The 17000-nt window shown below is 53.5% G+C and overlaps 1 protein-coding gene across 1 annotated transcript in view; it reads right to left on the bottom strand.

The window, feature by feature from the left end:
• Positions 1-927: 927 nt before the first annotated feature.
• SNAP47 (synaptosomal-associated protein, 47kDa) overlaps positions 928-17000 on the bottom strand; it is a 44904-nt gene continuing 28831 nt past the window's right edge. The window contains 2 exon segments of the mRNA XM_011965738.1: positions 928-1633; positions 15042-15166. Of these exon segments, the coding sequence (XP_011821128.1) occupies positions 1487-1633; positions 15042-15166 (272 nt within the window). The 3' untranslated portion in view covers positions 928-1486.

The following is a 17000-nucleotide window of genomic DNA, read 5'->3' on the forward strand; positions in this document are numbered from 1 at the left end:
CAAAATTAGCCAGGTGTGGTGGCGCATGCCTGTAATCCCAGCTACTCGGGAGACTGAGGCAGGAGAATCACTTGAACCTGGGAGGTGGAGGTTGTGGTGAGCCAAGATCCAGCCATTGCATTCCAGCCTGGACAACAAGAGGGAAACTCCGTCTCAAAAAAACAAAAACAAACAAAAAAGATCAGAGCTCCCTGGGCTGTGGCTTTCTAGAGAGGCTGCTTCCCAGTTTTCCTGCCAGGCACCTGCACTGGCTCTGGCAGCTGGCACTGCAGCCCCTAGTCCAGCTACAGCCTCAGAGCAAGACCTCCTGTGGAACTGGGGTCTTGGCAGACATCCTCAGTGAGTGACATCAAGACCAGGCCATCCTGGATTAGGGTGGGCCCTGGACCTGTGGCAGGTGACCCTCTAAGAGGAAGGGGAGAGGGACTTGAGGTGCACACATCGGGAACTGGCCATAAGAGGATGGGCAGAGACTGGAGTGTGCAGCCACGCGCCCAAGGCGCCTGAGCCACCAGGAGCTGAAGGAGGCCGTGCGGGGTGCAGGGTCCTCCCCAGAACCTTTGGAGAGAGCACACCTGGGATACCTCAATGTGGGGCTTCTGGCTGCAGAGCTGCGAGGGTGTGTGAGGCTCACTGAGCAGCCTGGGAAGGCAGCACCACTGGGCATTGGGTACACCAGCATGGAGGCCCCACAGGCTGGGCCATGGCACCATCCTGGGCCTCACCTCCCATGTGCCCACACCCTTCCTTGCAGCCCTGCATGAGGCATCTGGAAGCAGCATGGCGAAGGGGCACCACCCGTAATGTGACGCACAGTCCCGCCAGAGGCCATACTCACCTCCCCCAGGGCCTCTGAGGGAGTGGCCGCTGACCCAGACACAAGGCATCAGGTAGAAACATTGGCACCCACCTTCAAAAACCACTCTAAAGCCAGCATTTCCCTTTATTTCTGGATGGAAATGGGGCCATAAAAGCAGAAATCAGTATTTCTGTTTGAAAGGTGCAGTCATGCTAATTTCACTTTTGGCTAAAACCGAGACAATAAAAGAACAGTTGGGTGTTTATAGGATGCCCTCAAAGTGAGGTGGCTCAGTGAGCTGGGTTCTAACTTCACTCACAAATTCATAGTACAGCTAAGAAGGCCAGTCTGTCCATGAAAGGAAGCCAAGACAAGACGAGGGCGGCACATTGGCCTCTTCCAGGCCTGTGCCAAGTGTCCTTGGGGTCCCGCCATGGTCCACACTTCTGCGGCATCTGCAGAACATGTGGCCGGGTCCTGTCCGGCAACAGGGAGAGCCGAGTGGGGGGCAGGCATAGCGCACACCTATGGAGGCCCCTAGTGTGGAGGTGGCCCCACAGTAGCAGCCCCATCCAGAGGAAGACCACACCGGAGGGCCACAGGCCTCTGCAGCCCTGGCACCGACTCTCAGTCCTCCATCTCAGGGGGATGTGCAGGCACAGACAGGAATGCAGGGACACTCTGCCCCTAGGTCAGCCTCTTCATCCGCCTGTTGTGCTTGTCGATGGTCAAGGTTGCTCTGTCCACAGCTGCTGCGACGCCATCCAGGGCTTCGTCTTGTCTCTCTAGCTCACTCTCAGCCTCCAGGGCCAGCCCCTTCATCCTCCTCAGGATCTGGGGAGAAGCACAAAATCACAGCAGAGGCTGCCATCTCTGCAAACCCTAGCAGAGACAACATCTCCCTGTCTCACACATCCAAGAGCCTTTGCGTGACCACCTGGGTGATGCCATCTGAGAGCCAGCGGGAGGGAGCCAGCAGCCCAGCACCAGGGTCAGGTCATGGCTCTGCCTCTGCCAGTACAGGCCTGGTGAGATGAGATGCCCGCCCCACCTCCTGCCTGGTGCAGCGGCCACACTCTGGCCTGCCATCTCCAGGCTGCGGAGTGCTCTGTTTGGCTGACCCTGTGGGAGCGTTGCATGTGGGTGTGGAATTCCTGCCCACAGCAGGGCAGCTGGGGACCTGGGTAGGCAGCTCAGATTTGAGTCCCAGCTCTCGCCTGGCCACTGTGCTCATGACCTGTCTGCACGTGGGTCCCTAACTGCAGATGGAGTGGGAAAGTAGGATTAAAAAGAAACACAAACCCTTTCTCTTGTCTCTAAGTGTGAGATGTTTCATGCACACTGCAAATGATAGAACGAAACTCTCCACACGGTGGAGGGCAGCCAGCACCGTGGGGGTGTGGAAGACAGTCCCGGCCCAGCAGGTGCAGAAGCTGGAGGCACGCAGGGCCAGGCAGGTGTCGATGGGGAAGGCTGGATGGGTGGGCCACCCCAGGAACGACAGCACAGAGATGTGTCCCCTGGGTGCAGCAGGGGCGATAAGCTGAGGGCTGAGCTGGTGCTGTGTCTGTGGCTTAACCGGCTGTGTTCTATGAGGAATCTAGGAAGGTGAACCACACTGTGAAGCACTGCTTTACGCACTCAGCCTAGCTCTAGAAGCCTCATACCACCACCTGACAACGGAGAAGAATACACTGGAAAGGAAACTTGAGTGACCCACCACTTGCAATAAATGTCCATGTCCTCTTTCAGGGAAAGTTCTGGATCACTGTTTAAGACAGGAGAAGGAACCCTCAGTGTTCTGTGTCCCCACCAGTTGGACGGCAGTGACCGCCCAGGGTCCAGGGGGTGGTGATTTTGAGGGGAGTCCCTACAGCTCCTCTGGTTGCCTCTAGGAACAGCACACCTGAGCCCTCGGGGAGCGGCCTCCCCATGCTCCGTCCAGTGACATGGCGGGAGGCTCAGCGTCCTGCAGGGTTGGGCGACCAGGGCAGGGGATTCAGTGCTCCCCAGCAGCAGGGCGGCCAGCGGTGGAACACATGTAGCTCGGGATTCAGGGTCACAAGCAATGCCCCCGCCCATGGTCCGGCCTTCATCTGACCCATGAGAAACAGTATGGAGGCGGCCAGGACAGAGGGCCAGTCAGTCAGATCCAGCTCCTTCCACGGAACAGTGTGGCTCACATGAGATCACAAATGCGAACAAGCTGTGAAAACCGGAAAAGGCCCAGCCAGGGTTGCTGCTGCGCTGCAGAAGGAGCCCTTTCCCAGCCGAGTGCCCAGCCCCTCTCTGCGGACGGCACAGGGAGTTGGGGGCTGAGGTCACTCACAGGCACACAGCAGAGGTGAAATGAGCCACATGTCCCTTTCCAAACGCAGCCTTCCTGCTGAGATCTTTGTCATAAGACAGATGAATAAACGCCTGACTAGAGCCCCAGCTCCAGACAGCAGGGCTTCTGCACCCTCAGGAGCTGGCAGAAACTCCATCTGTTGAGTCATGACTTAGATCGCTGGATGGGGCTCTGGAAAGTATATGGTGGGGTCAGTGGCTCCAGGAGGACGGGCAGATGACCTCACACAGGAGGTCTTTTCCACCGCCTGGCCCATGATGTCACGTGGCCCACGCCCAAATTGTGCCATAAGAGGGAAGAAAGCTTCAGCCCACCCCTCGCTGGCTCTGCTAACCCGCTCCCTTCTCACCTGCCACTGCTCTCAGTGTGATCCTGAGGACATTGCTGGAACCAGCAGGCACAGTCCTTGGAAAGGATGGCCGGGCTACACACTCACACCGTCCCTGTGCCTACATCCCGTGAGGAGGCCTCCCGGAAGTCAGGGATATGGATCCGCTCGGGCTCTGGTCTCAGTCCCTATGTCCCTCGTCAACCATGCTAAAATGTGATTTAAGCGTATTTAGAATTTAAATGTCCTTCAGGGCCACAGGGCTCCTGTAAGCTGACAGCTGGGGAGATGGCCCAAGCCCCTGCCAGGACCCACAGCTCTAAGGCCTTCCACCAGCCCCTGCGTCAGCCCTGCCCTCTCCACAACCACGGCGTGGAGTGCTATCAGGAGACACCACTATTTGTCTTTTCTGTTAATAACTGCATGTAGAAAACCAGGAAACAAGAGAGAAGTTAAGGAAGAAAACAAAATCTGTCCATAATCCAGACCACTGTTAGACTGGCACCATCAGTAACACGAACACACTCCCATCTGGCTTTTTTCCCCATTGCTATGTCCATACACTCTTGCGAATAACTCAAATTTGAGATTAAACTACACACACAACTTTGTCTTCTGTTTTTACCATCCCATAGCTATCCTGAATGAAAGCTGAGTTATCGGATATGCAATGTAAGCTGACATTGTTCTAAAAACGTGGCACATTTTACCTCTGTTTCACAGACAGGGTGACCTGCCCCTGGTCCTGAGGATACACTCATTGCACATAGAGATGCTGTGCGGCATGACCCAGGTCACGTCCCAGGTCACTGCCAGAAGTCCCATAGCCCTTATAGGTGGTGGCAGGGCCCTGGGACATCCAAGGGAGGCTGGGCCAGGACCTGCTGTGGCTCTCAGACTGGAGTGTCTTCGGCAGGATGACACTAAGGGTAGCGGAATAAGCCGTGTTAATCTGTCTAACCCTGACCCAGATGTTCGAAGGTAAAAATGATAGGGAAAACAAATAAAATCCTGTACTGAACCCAACAGACACAGAGTACCATTTGACATACATCAATGCCAATAATTATTAAACATACATCATATTCTTCTTTTAAACATAGTCCTAGCAAGCCGCCATGAAGGTTATACTACCCACGGCAAGGTCCAGAAGAGACCGGCAACAACTCAGGGATCAGGAGCCACATGGAGACCAGGACCACAGGGAGGCGTGAAGCCCATCCACCTGGGGCCACCTCCACACAGACCCTGAGAGCCCCACACTCCTGTTCACTATCTTCCCCACATGACGCCTGTCCCCCCGGGTCATCTCCAACAGACCCAGGCAGGCCAGCACTCATGTCTGCCACCTTCCCTGCAAGGCTGAGTGGTATATGCCCAAGATGCTGGCTGTGCTAGTGACCCTGGTGTGATGTGATCACTTTATGTTCCATGTATGGAAAATATCACTACATAAGCCATGAGTATGTACAATTATTCTCAACCTAAAAATATTGTCTATGACATCTCCCCAGAATATAAAGAAGAAAATAACCTTTTTTTAAAAAAGACACCAAATTCATGCCTTTTTCTAGTGCATAAGCAAGCAGTGGAAATAGCAAAAATTTCCATAGTTTAGGTTTTTGCCTAATAAGCACAGTAATAATATGCACATTTAATTTGTGACCAAGACCAGCTGATCTGCCTACAGAAGTGGAATATTTTATTGTGTACACAGACAAAATAAAGGCTGGCTCCTACTGTACTTTTTGATTTGAAAATGTCTCACCACGTTAAAGGCCTTAAAAGAGAACTCATTCCAAATAGCCTGTTGAGACCCTTGGCCTGCCTGCCAAAATTGCACTTGAAGTTAATTAATAATGCAAAAACACAAGAGCGATCTGTACAGCTGCTAGGTCTGCAGACAAAGAACATTCCTGAGCGAACCTTCAAACTCCAGTGTCCTGGAGTGCGGGTCCAGATTCTTTTTCCTTTAAGAAGGGACTGAAGTAATTATATGGCACCGTGTGCATTCCACATAACAGGGATGGAAAGAATGGAGAATGTGAAGTCTGGCCAAACCCTAGAAACAGTTGTTCCTCTGCGGCCTGGGGTGACAAGCCATCTAGCCATTGTGTAGGATGCTGTCAGCTCCAGGGCAGCCAGTGGCCTCACAGAGGAACCCTCATGGGCTCTGAGTCAGAGGCCAGGTGCAAATCAGACTTCCTTGAGTCCCTGCTACATAAGTAAAGAAACTCAGGAACCGGCCTTCCTTCCAGCCAGTTCGACCTCCATAGAAACCACCTGATTAAAAGTGCTTTGGGTTTTGGGGGAAACAAACTTTTATAAACTTCAAAGAAATAGAGCAGGGAGTGCTTGAAGGACAGTATAATCCAGGTAGGCCCTGGGGCATGCCTGCGAGCCGGACCTGAGAGAAGTGTTCCTAAGAGAAGCTGCGGCTTAGAGCGTCAGTGGATGCCTGGCCAGACCTAGGCCCAGACTCTGTGGTCCTGAGCGGCTTGTGGGACCCGCTGAGGGCGTCAGAGCCAGGAAGGGGAGCAGCCCTAGGTGACTTAGGCAGGCAGCAGGAGGCACAACCTGAACAAAGAAACACAACTGAGTGTGGCCGACACTGCCAGCTTATGGCCTAGGATAGCACCAAAGCCACTTTCCTCCAACACGTCTGTGAGGAGGATGCCCTGGGTGCTGCGGGCCTGGCCGGCTCCCTCGTGCCCTTAAGCAAAGGCTGTTCCGGAAGAAAAGTTTCTGCTCGCTGCCCTGCTAGGAAAGCCTCTGTCTCCATGAAGCTCCTGCAGACTCAGAGCAAAGCATCACCAACACTGTCTGGGTTGACAGTGACATAGGCCAGAAGCCCTGCACAACAAAGACAAGAGCGTTTAGCATTCTCACCATTTCCATTTTGTTTATAAAGACAAAAAATAAATATGGAAAAATAGCCTAATGAAGTAGGGTGGGCCCAGCTACCAAGCAGCTGTGTGTCCATGCGCGCACCATCAGGGCAAGGCTGAGGGCCGGGCGCCTGAAGACATCCCGGGCTTGTGCTTTCGCTGCCACCAGCAGCCCGGGAAGACGCTGCTCCAGAGGCATGCAGGGCCTTGAGCCTCCAAACTCTGCGGGACGTCGGCTCTTGTGTCCCACGCGACATGTCTGCTCTGGCTCGCCTTGCAATGCCAGAGTGTGGCACATCACTGCACAAAGCCAAGCATCGAGAGCAGTCTGCTGTTAGCTGTGCTGCCCTGGCCGTGTCATTAAGCTGACTCACTGAGGAACTGTGAATTTTCTTGCAGTGAGAAATTAGCAACCATTTAAGAACAGAGCTGGGATAAATCAAGCTGTCTACAACTCAAAATAGTTCTACCAGTTGGGGCCATTAATATGCTGCAGAGAATGTAAAGGGGGAAAATTGGCTCTCACCACAGCCAAGCTCTGGAGGCTGTAAAGAACACTCTCTGCTGCGATCTGTCACACTCGGCACTCGCAGACCACCCTGAGGCCCGCCCGAGTCCCCTCTGCTGCATTCCTGGAGGCCAAGGTGGTCTGTGCACTAGCAGGGGGGCAGGCGCAGGGCCCCCCTCCTCAGGATGCCCCCGTGGCGGTGGGTTGAGGCAATGAGCACGGAGGCCTTGCTGCTCAGAGGGGACTTTCAGTCAGCCGGGCCAGCTGAGCTCATTGCAGGCGCGCACAGGAAACGCTGTGCAGAGCAAGGAGCCGGGCCTGGACTAAATTGTCCTGCCCAAGAGCGCTCCCTGCTCCTAGACCACAGATGGAGATTCCCATTAAGAGAGCCAAGTGCTTGAGGGACGATGAATCCTCACTAAAGTGTTCAGTGAATGTGAACTGAGTGCCACTGAAGGTGCATCTGACACGTGGAAGAACCTCAGTGGTACCCTCAAAATAGGAAACAAACTGAAAACGCACTAAAATGTGGCTCTTCCAAGGGGTCGGCCACAGCCCCACAAAACCCACTTCCCAGCCTGAACCAAAACGGCCAGAGCTGTGGCCAATGAATCTGCTCCCAACTTGCCAGGCACCTCATGCTCTGCCCTGTGCGCTGCGGCCCTGTCCCCCTTGCCTCTCATCTGCACCTTGAGGGGGGACACTGCTGTGCAGAGGGGACAGGAACAGGGCCCAACACTCAGGGCTGTGACACACAGCTCAGAAGCAGCCACAGTGCTGACCCCTGCCATCCAGGGCCACTCTGCAGCCTCACTCTCCCAGTGGGTGATGCCTGGCCCAGTGAACCTGCCTCTGGCATTGCTCTCTCATCCTTCAACACATGGTGTCAACAGCTGCACAAACCTACTTCCCAGCCTGAACCAAGACTGCGTAATACCTGCTGACCACATTTAAAGGCTAGCAAATGTATCAAAATGAACAGAACAGCTAGGCAGAGGACCCATACAGAAACAGGCAGCCTGCACAGCACTATAAACCCATGGCCCAGGAGACCTGTGCAGAGCACTCCACCCACAACCGCAGGAGCCCATTCTCCTCTGCACCAGATGCCTCCATGGGCCACAGGCTGAGAGGTGGGCCACGGACTGGGAGGCAGCCCTCAACAAGCCTAGAGAGACGGATCCACAGCAGGTGTCTCCTCCAACCACAGCAGAGGGAAGCTAGCAACACAGCAAACTGCAGTGTTCACAAATTAAACAACCAACAGGTGATGGAAGGGAAATCAGTAAATTCTTTGAGATGAATGAAAACAAAAGCATGATATACTAAAATAGTCATGTGTTGCGTAATGATGTGGATGCATCCTGAGGAACCATGGCTCAGGGTCTCATCGTGGGACAATGCTAGAGCACACATACACACACCAAGGGGGCAGGGCCTGTGGTGCCTGGCTGCATAGTGCGGCACATCCCCGCAGGCTGCAGGCCTGCACGGCACACCACAGCACCAAGCAGCACAAGTAGCTGGAGCACCACGGTAACCACCTGCACATCTAAATGTGAAGAAGGTACAGTAAACGTGCAGCATAAAGATACGAAATGGCACGCAGTATAGGGCGCTTCCCGTGAGCAGGGCTGGCAGGACTGGACGCAGCCCTGGGTGTGTGGTGAGTGACCGTGAAGGCTTAGGTTTGACTGAACACTACTGTGGACTTTATCAACACTGTGCACTAAGGCTCCACTAAATTTATTTTAAAAAGTCTTTCTTCAGTAATAAGTGAGCCTTAGCTTCCTATAACTTTTGTGTATTACAAACTACAATTTTTTTTAACTCTGACTCTTCTGTAATAAAACTTCATACACCAACACTATATAGCCGTGCCAGAATAATTTTTCTTTATATTGTTATCCTATATGCTGTTTTCTCTTTTTATTTTATTTTTTACTTTTAAAACTTTTTTTTGGCCAGCGCAGTGGCTCATGCCCATAATCTCAGCACTTTGGGAGGCTGAGGATGGAAGGTTGCTTGAGCCCAAGAGTTCAAGACCAGCCTGGGCAACATAGTCTCCATTTTTTTGTAGACTCCATGTCTACAAAAAAATAAAAAAACAACTTAGGTGGACATGGTGGTACACACCTATAGTCCCAACTACTTGCGAGGCTGAGGTGGGAGAATCATCTGAGCCCGGGAGGCGGAGGTTGCAGTGAACAGAGATCATGCCACTGCACTCCAGCCTGGGAGATAGAGTGAGACCCTGTCTCAAAATAAAAAGTACAAAAAACCTTACTACAAACCTGCAGTAATCAAAACAGCGACACTAGACCACAGAATGGAATTAAGTGAGAAACCAGAGATAAACTCATATATCTATGGCTAACGGATTTTCAACAAGGGTGTCAAGACCATTCGATGGGGAAAGAATGGCTGGCTTACCAAATGGTATCGGGAAAACTCGATCTGGACACACAGAATAAATCTGGGTCCTCACCTCACTCTGCACACAAACATTAACTCAGAATGGGTTCACAACCTAAAGAGGAAACCAAAACCACAGAACTCCTAAGAAAACATGGGGGTAAAGCTTTATGACCTGGGGGTCTTAGAGCATTTTCCTTAATAAGGGGGATCACTGTGTACCCTAAAGACTTGAGAGCAGGACCTCAAACAGACGCTCACATGTGAACACTTACAGCAGCATTCTCCATAGCAGCCTAAAGGAGGAAAGAGCTCGCACATCCACCAACAGAGGGGTTTTCAGGGCATGGGTCCTGAAAACCACATGCCAAGTGAAATAAACCAGGCACAAAAGGACAAGGGCTGTGTTACTCCCCTGCTGTAAGGAACCCAGAGTGGCAGGCTAACAGACATGGAAGGCAGAGTGGTGGGTGGGGAGCTGGGGCAGAAATGTGGGTTTGTGTCTCAAGAGAAAGTTTCTGTGCAGGACGATGGTGGTGAATTTCATTAACCCCACTAAATCGTACACTTAAAAATGGTTAAAATGGCAAAATTTGTGTTTATATATTTCACCAATTTTTAAAAAGTGAATAATGAGAAACTCCCCACTGCTATAACACATATTACCTTCCACAGCCAGGGCCTCCGTGACACCCAGCACTTGCCCCACACACCTGGCCTTCATTAACGTGACAACTGGGAGGACAGGAAAGGCTCCAGGTGGGGCGAGTCCTCCAAGACTGAAGTCCCACTCAGCACTCGGTCTCTGCTTGACCTATTCAGCTGGTACAGCCTGGGAGCGGCCTTGGGAGGGCTTGTCAGGTGCTGGCCTCCAGCCCTCAGCACGGGTCCTGCACTCTATCCTGCCAGGCCCCTTGCACCGGCAGTTTCCCAGGTGGTTTCTGGGTACCGGTTGGTGTGAGTATCTGGGACCCCAAAGGCTGTGCCTGGTATGGCCTCCTGCCCCCATCGCTCTGAAGCCACGGGCCCTGCTCAGCCCAGGGTCCTGGGTCCTCCGCAGTCATGCCCAGTGCAATGGGAGTTTGGGGGACATAGGCACAGGAGTGGCTCACCTGCAAAAGCAGAGGGTGTGGGTGGGGGTGGACAGGGTGTACAGAGGTGGGTGAGCAGGCGCTCACTGTCATGAACCCATTAGCCAAAGAGCATACAGGTTAAAAGGGAAGGCGTGGTGTTTCCCTGTGATGCTGCCTGCACCTAGCTGCCATAGGTCTGAGTTACAGGGCACCCTCAAGCCACATGCATGCAGGGCCCCCACACCTGGTCCAGGGTGCCCATGGGACATGGCCTCCTGCTGTGTGGATGTCGGGCTGTAGGACACACTGTCCCCATTCCCAGCCTCTTCTTACGGATCAGCATTTAGAAAGTGCATGCAATGTGGTATCAGGAGCATGATTAATAGGAACTCACAGTGAAGGCACAGATCCCCAAACACACGGCTCAGCTCAGCTCTCCTATCTGACTGGTATCAAGGCCATAAATAAAAACAGCATCACAAAACCTCACAGCCCCCCAAAATCGACCTCCTACCTACGTTGTGGTTAACACATGACATGAACAGCCTCAAAAAGCAGGAAGGTATGGGATGCTGAGAGCCTGAGTGGAAGAGGAGCCTGGCCTCCCCACCCCTCCTCACTCACAAGCAAGGTCCACTTCTGCCTGGCTAGTCTCGGAGGGTGGGTGCTGCATCCAGTGCCCCTGCAGAGCCCAGTCACCTTGGGGGTGGCCAGTCTCATCATCCCCTCTGCCCATAACCTGCTCTCCAACTCGCCTGCTTCACACACTCCCACTGGGGCCAGGCAGGAGAGCGACACTTGTGTCAGGTGCACTCAGGACAGAGCACGGTGTCCATGCAGCTTCTCCTGCCCCCAGGGACTGCGGAGCCCCAAAGTCACATGGGGCTTTTGGCCCCCGACGTGGTCGATGAGCTCAAAAAAGCCAGGGCGGTCATGCACTGATCAATACCCTTACTCCAAGTAGTAGGGAGACACTCTGTGAAGATCATTATCTTACGTTCATTAGGTATGCAGGAAACCATTGATTTTTTTCCCCCGACTAGGAGAGGACACAGATTAATTGAGGGAAGTTTAGATTAGAGACATCAGGGACAGGGAAGTGAGGGAAGCCACACCAGGAACGGGGGTCCTGAGGAAGATGCAATGCGTTCTCCAGTTCCTAAAAAAGAGAAACATAAAAGGAAAGAAAGAGATGTTACCTTCTGAAGATAGTTTCATAGAAGGCAAGGAGCCCCAGAATGACTTTGGAATGTTCCAGCAAATCACCAGAACTGGTCCACATGGGACATGACGCCGTGGAGTGGGCAGAGGGTTTCTGCCAGACAAAGATGCGAGGACAGAAACACCTGGGTCCCCATATGCCCAGATGCTGCCATCCCACACCCCCACGTGAGCCCTATCTGAGCCCCATGTGAGCCTGGCCACACCCTCAGACTCACCCCCATCCCAGCACTAGGCTTGGCTTCCTGGGAACCCTTTGACTTTGAACGGAATGAGTTGCATGGCTTTCCTGTTACCATGTGTGTTTGCATTTGCTGTTTATGGAGACGTCACAGGCAGTGGCACGCTGGTCGCCCCATGCCATTAGGCAGGAGGCTGAGGTGTTACCCAAGCATCCCCTGGGACCTGTGCCCATTGGGACCGGCCATGGCACATCCGTTCCTATCAGGAACCACGGCAGCAGTGCAGCAGGCTTCTTTCCCACTATCAGGCGCCGGCGAGGCTCCCACCCACTCTCCCGCCAGACCCAGTGTCTGTCTACACTGAGTGTCTACCTCATTCTTCCCTCGGGACAGAGGGACGTGGACACAGCAACCCCAAAGCAGGACAAGACAGATGCATGAAATGGAGTGTCCCAGGGAACTGCCCGACACCACCTCCAGTTCTACTGTGTACAGGCCCCATGTCCATGGCATGGGCTGCAATGGATTCCACAGCCACAAAGAGGAGGAGACAACAGAAGCAAGTCGGGGGCTCTGCCAAATCCACCTCCTACAGCCCCCGGCCCTCCACCCTCCACAGCCACAGTGACACAGTGGCCAGGGCCCCACAGACAGCAGGGCTCGCTGTGCCACCCGTGCCTGTCCTGTGTGATCACAGCCACCCTCTCCTGAGCAACCCCATTTGCAACCCACACTACTGGGACACGTTTCAGCATGATGGCTTTAATAGCATCTGCAACAAAAACCACAGCTAAATGAAGGGGGGTTTCGTGCATTTTTATTTTCCCCAGAAATGTAACTCACTCTGGCTTCTGCTTGAGCTTCGACTGTGCACTAGGAATTATCTAAATAGGAAACACATGTATTGCCTCAAAAAGACAGTCTCCTGTGAAACTAGGCTCCTCCTGCAAGGAAGGGAGCCCACATCTGACCAACGTGCTGCCCGTGCCCAGGCACGCCAGGCCTTCCTAGGCCCTCCCAACCCCATACCTCAGGTGACTGCTTCCTCCCACTCTGCCACTGGCCTTGATGCCAGAGTCCTGAATGTGGAGACTGTTCCTCCCGGTGTTGAGCCACTAGGCTTGCTGGATCTCTAACAATGGCTGCACCCATGCAGCCCCAGGGGAGATGCAGCCTGGACGGCTGGTGGGGAGCGCCACTCACCCTCAGCTCTCTGCAGTCACCCGACCACCTCCCCATCGCTCCCAGGCTTTGAGGCGAAGAACACGCCACACATGGCAGGAGTGTCTGATGTGTGGACACTTGAGGGCCTCTCCAACTACATGACCGCCATTGCAATTAACAGGTAAAATTCCTACTTTTTCATCTTAAAGCTTTGTTCCTACTTCAGTCTAAACACAACCGTGGGTTACAGCGAGCGTCTCGGATGTGGACACCTTTGCGGGGTGTGGGAGTGGGGTGTGCTCAGATCCTGCCAGTCTCAGCCATGTGCCCTGAGGCACTCAGGAGGATGGCTAGGGAAGAATCAGGTAAGTCTGTCTTTATAGTATTGGGCTTTCTCAAAAACCCCGAGACCCCTGGGTCTCAAAAACGAGACCCAGGCCAAGAATCTCACTTCTGGAGGCAGTGAGTATATCTGAAGGTGACTAGGAACCTGCAGAGTGAGCTGGCTACACCTACCAGGCAGTGCTGTGTGTGCCCTTACCAGAAATGACTAAGTGAGGCCGAGAGGAAAAAGTGACAAGCCGCGTCCACTTGAATTACCCCAGAGCAAAGATCAACACATTTTTCCCCAAATAAGCTGGCCTCAAAAGAGTTTATGCCTACACAGACACATAAAGTAAGAATTGGTTTTTAAAAACAGGCTTAAGAGACAGAGCATCTTTATCCACCTCCTTTTTTTTGTGGGAGCCACCCACAAAACACTCCCTACAAAAACAGGGCCAGGCCTGACAGAGCCCTAGACCCACCTGCCGACTCAGAGGCTCAGGGACAGGGAGCCCACGCCCTGCGTGGACACAGAACTGCAAGATCCAAAGTGCACAGTCTCAGCCCAACAGACAGCTTCGCTTTTTCAAGGAATCAACTGCAAGGGAAGATGAAACGGAAGCTGCACCTGGAGATGAGCTGTGTGTGCGCCACACACCCTGTGGGACACACTCTTCAGTAAGGGCTCAGCAGGTTGGAGCACTGCCTGGATACTGGATGGTGCTGAGAAATGACTTCCTGTTTCCTAAGGCAATAGTGGCAGTATGGTTCTTTCTGAATGGCTCTTATCCTTTAATGATACATATGGAGATATTTACAAACGAAGTGATATGATGACTGGGTACAGCTTCAAAAATTGCTTGGAAAGCCAGCATATTAGCCAGCAACCTCGGGACAAGACAGGAGTATTTACACTGAACATTAAAATTCCAGCCTCCCAGGCACAAAGTGCTGAGCCTTCTTAAGAACCAGTGCTCAGCACAGGAGGGTTGAGTGAGCCATGCACCTGACTGTGCATGCACTCATACAGTGCACACACATAACACGTAACACACAGCAGGCATGTACCTGCATGCACGCACAGTATACAGAGTACACATGCATGCACATGCACAGCACACACAGACACAGAGTACACATCATGTACAGGTATAGTGCCTGCACGCTCCACACACAAGACATACACATACACACATGCCCATGCACAGTACACACAAGGTACACATACAGCACATATACATGCACAGTACACGCAACACATACACCACATACACAGCACACACACGTGCATACATATACAACAAACAAGGCACACAGGTACTCACAGTGCAAGTATACACACATGCACATGGACATATACGCAGTATAAGTACATGCATAACATATGTACACATAGCACACATGGTACATATAAATGCACAATATGTGTACAGTACATGCAGACTACACACAGCATGCACATGTACATGCACAGTAAACATACACACCTGTGCACACACACACAGACACGTACAATGGGTGCAGGTGGTAGCCAAGGCAGCTATGTGTGCATACAAATACAAATGTGTCTGAATGTGGTGCATGTTGTGCTCCAGGAAGTGTGTGGACCTGGGATGGACACTGCCCTTCCTCCCTCCCTGCAGCTGCCGAGTGGAGGCCAGCAGCTCCTCCTGGGTGCAAGGCCAATATGGATGACCCAGAGCTTGTTTGTGGTCAGAAGGGTGAGGGGAGCAGCCTGTGGGAAGACTGGGACACAGCGCTGGCTGGCATGGCATTGGGGACATCTTACCTGGGTTAGTTCCTGGGTATCTGCCTCGGAAAGGGCTGGCAGGCTTGTCTGCAGGTGCAGTGCTGTGCCCTCCTGGTCTACTATGGGTGGCTCATGGTGCAAGGTACGGCCCATCAGCCCAGATGCTGCAAGGAGAGCAGATGGTCAGCGGTGAAATCTCTTGGAGGTGCAACAACCCTTGTGTGCTCTGGATGGCGGAGCGTGGTCTTTGAGGCGGTGTTCCTCCTGCCACCACACGCAGGACTGCTTCCTCTCTCGACCTCTGCAAGCCTTGCCTTGCCACCCGGCCCCGAAGGATCAGGATCTGCAACACTGCAAACACATGGTGGCCACTCTGTACCTCTCAGAGTAAAAGCCCTACATCCCAAGTGGGTTTGTTTTGTTTTGGTTTTGTTTTGATAAAGGCTTAAGATTTGTAGTATAAAACACAAGAATCATTGAACTCTGGTGAAATGCACGTCACACACGACTGGGAAACTGCAGTGACATCTGAGCTACTCTGCAGAAGGCTGCGGTTCCGGAGAGCACAGGAAGTGGCCCACAGCCCGGGCCAAGCACAGCCACACGTCTGCGCCACCGAGGTGGGAGGTGAGTCAGAGCTGCCCGTGGTCAGGCTCAGAGAGGACCTGGGTGTTTCCACCCTGCAGTGAGCCTCGGGGCTCCAGGCTACCTGCCAGAGGCAGTCTCGCTCCACAGAAGGTGACCCAGTGTGCCTCCTGCAGAGGCCACCTGCCCTTTATTTACAGAGCAGCTTCAACGGCAGCCTTGACACCCTGGGGCCCAGATAAGGGCGCAATGTTGTTTGCTCTTCTGCAGCACAGGCAGCTCCCCCACATCTGGTGTAGCTGTCATTTAGGAGGATGCCAGGAAACAGGCAGGGAGAGTGCAGTTGCAGTGCCAGCTCCCGATGGGGCAGGAAGGCAGGTGGGCGGCCTCAGCATCCCTCCCAGGGTCCTACCTCAGCCAGCAGAGCCTATGCCCTCCTCACTCCTGATGAATGTGGCAGCCCGGGAGCAGTGGCCGAGCACGCCCTCAGAAAAGGAGAGGAAAGGGGGGATATCTGGGAGTGCACTCTTGCTGGGGCTGAGGGCACATCCCCTCTAGCCTATCACCCCCTAAATGATCCTTATAAGCTCACCTTCCAACTCTACCCTCCACAGGAGAGATGCCACTTCCAACACGCCACCCCCGCCAGCCTATCACCCCCCAAATGATCGTGACAAGCTCACCACCCCTGATAGCACCCGGCTGAGCAGAGAAGGAACAGCCTTGCCCAGGGCCACAAGGGACTGAGCACAGAAATGACCCTAAAGAGGGAGCGGCTCCAGGCCCAGCAGATGGGTGCAGGTGCGAGTGGGGAAGTTGGGTGAGACTCAGGTGGGAAGTGAGGGGCTCCTTTCACAGACAGTACCAGCGGGACAGATCGCCCAGAAGGCTGTTTTCCTGTCCCACTCTTCAGAAACAGAATCTGGTTGCAACCAACCACAACAATTTTACAACGTAGGTTTGCAACACACAAGCTGTATATGGGTGCTCTCTGGGGAGCTGCGGCCCACTACTGTGCTTCTCTGAATTTGTACATTACCCGTGGGAGCCCGCAGGCCCTGACATGAAGCTGCTCACTGAGGAGCCCTCTGAAACGCTGAGCCATAGTGCACAGGCCAAGCTAGGCTGGAAGACACAGCCACAAACTCAGAGGATGCGTGCCCCTGGTGACCTGAGATCACAGGGTGGCCCCCATCCACCTCGCAGCACCAGCACAGCCTAGGCCACAGGAATGGAGGAGCATAAACTGCCCAGCCTGTGCTGCACCAGTGCCCCCTTCCTCCAAGAGTCCCACACCCCACTCTGCCCTGCCCAAGGCTCTCGTAGTCTGGTCTGCAGTGTGCTGCCTGCAGTGTGCTGTGTGATGGTCTACAAGACTGCTACGTGCTCGTGCCCCAGATCTGACTTGCTGGG

Source organism: Mandrillus leucophaeus, unplaced genomic scaffold (assembly GCF_000951045.1).
Source record: "Mandrillus leucophaeus isolate KB7577 unplaced genomic scaffold, Mleu.le_1.0 Scaffold734, whole genome shotgun sequence".
In the NCBI taxonomy this organism is placed as follows: Eukaryota; Metazoa; Chordata; class Mammalia; order Primates; family Cercopithecidae; genus Mandrillus; species Mandrillus leucophaeus.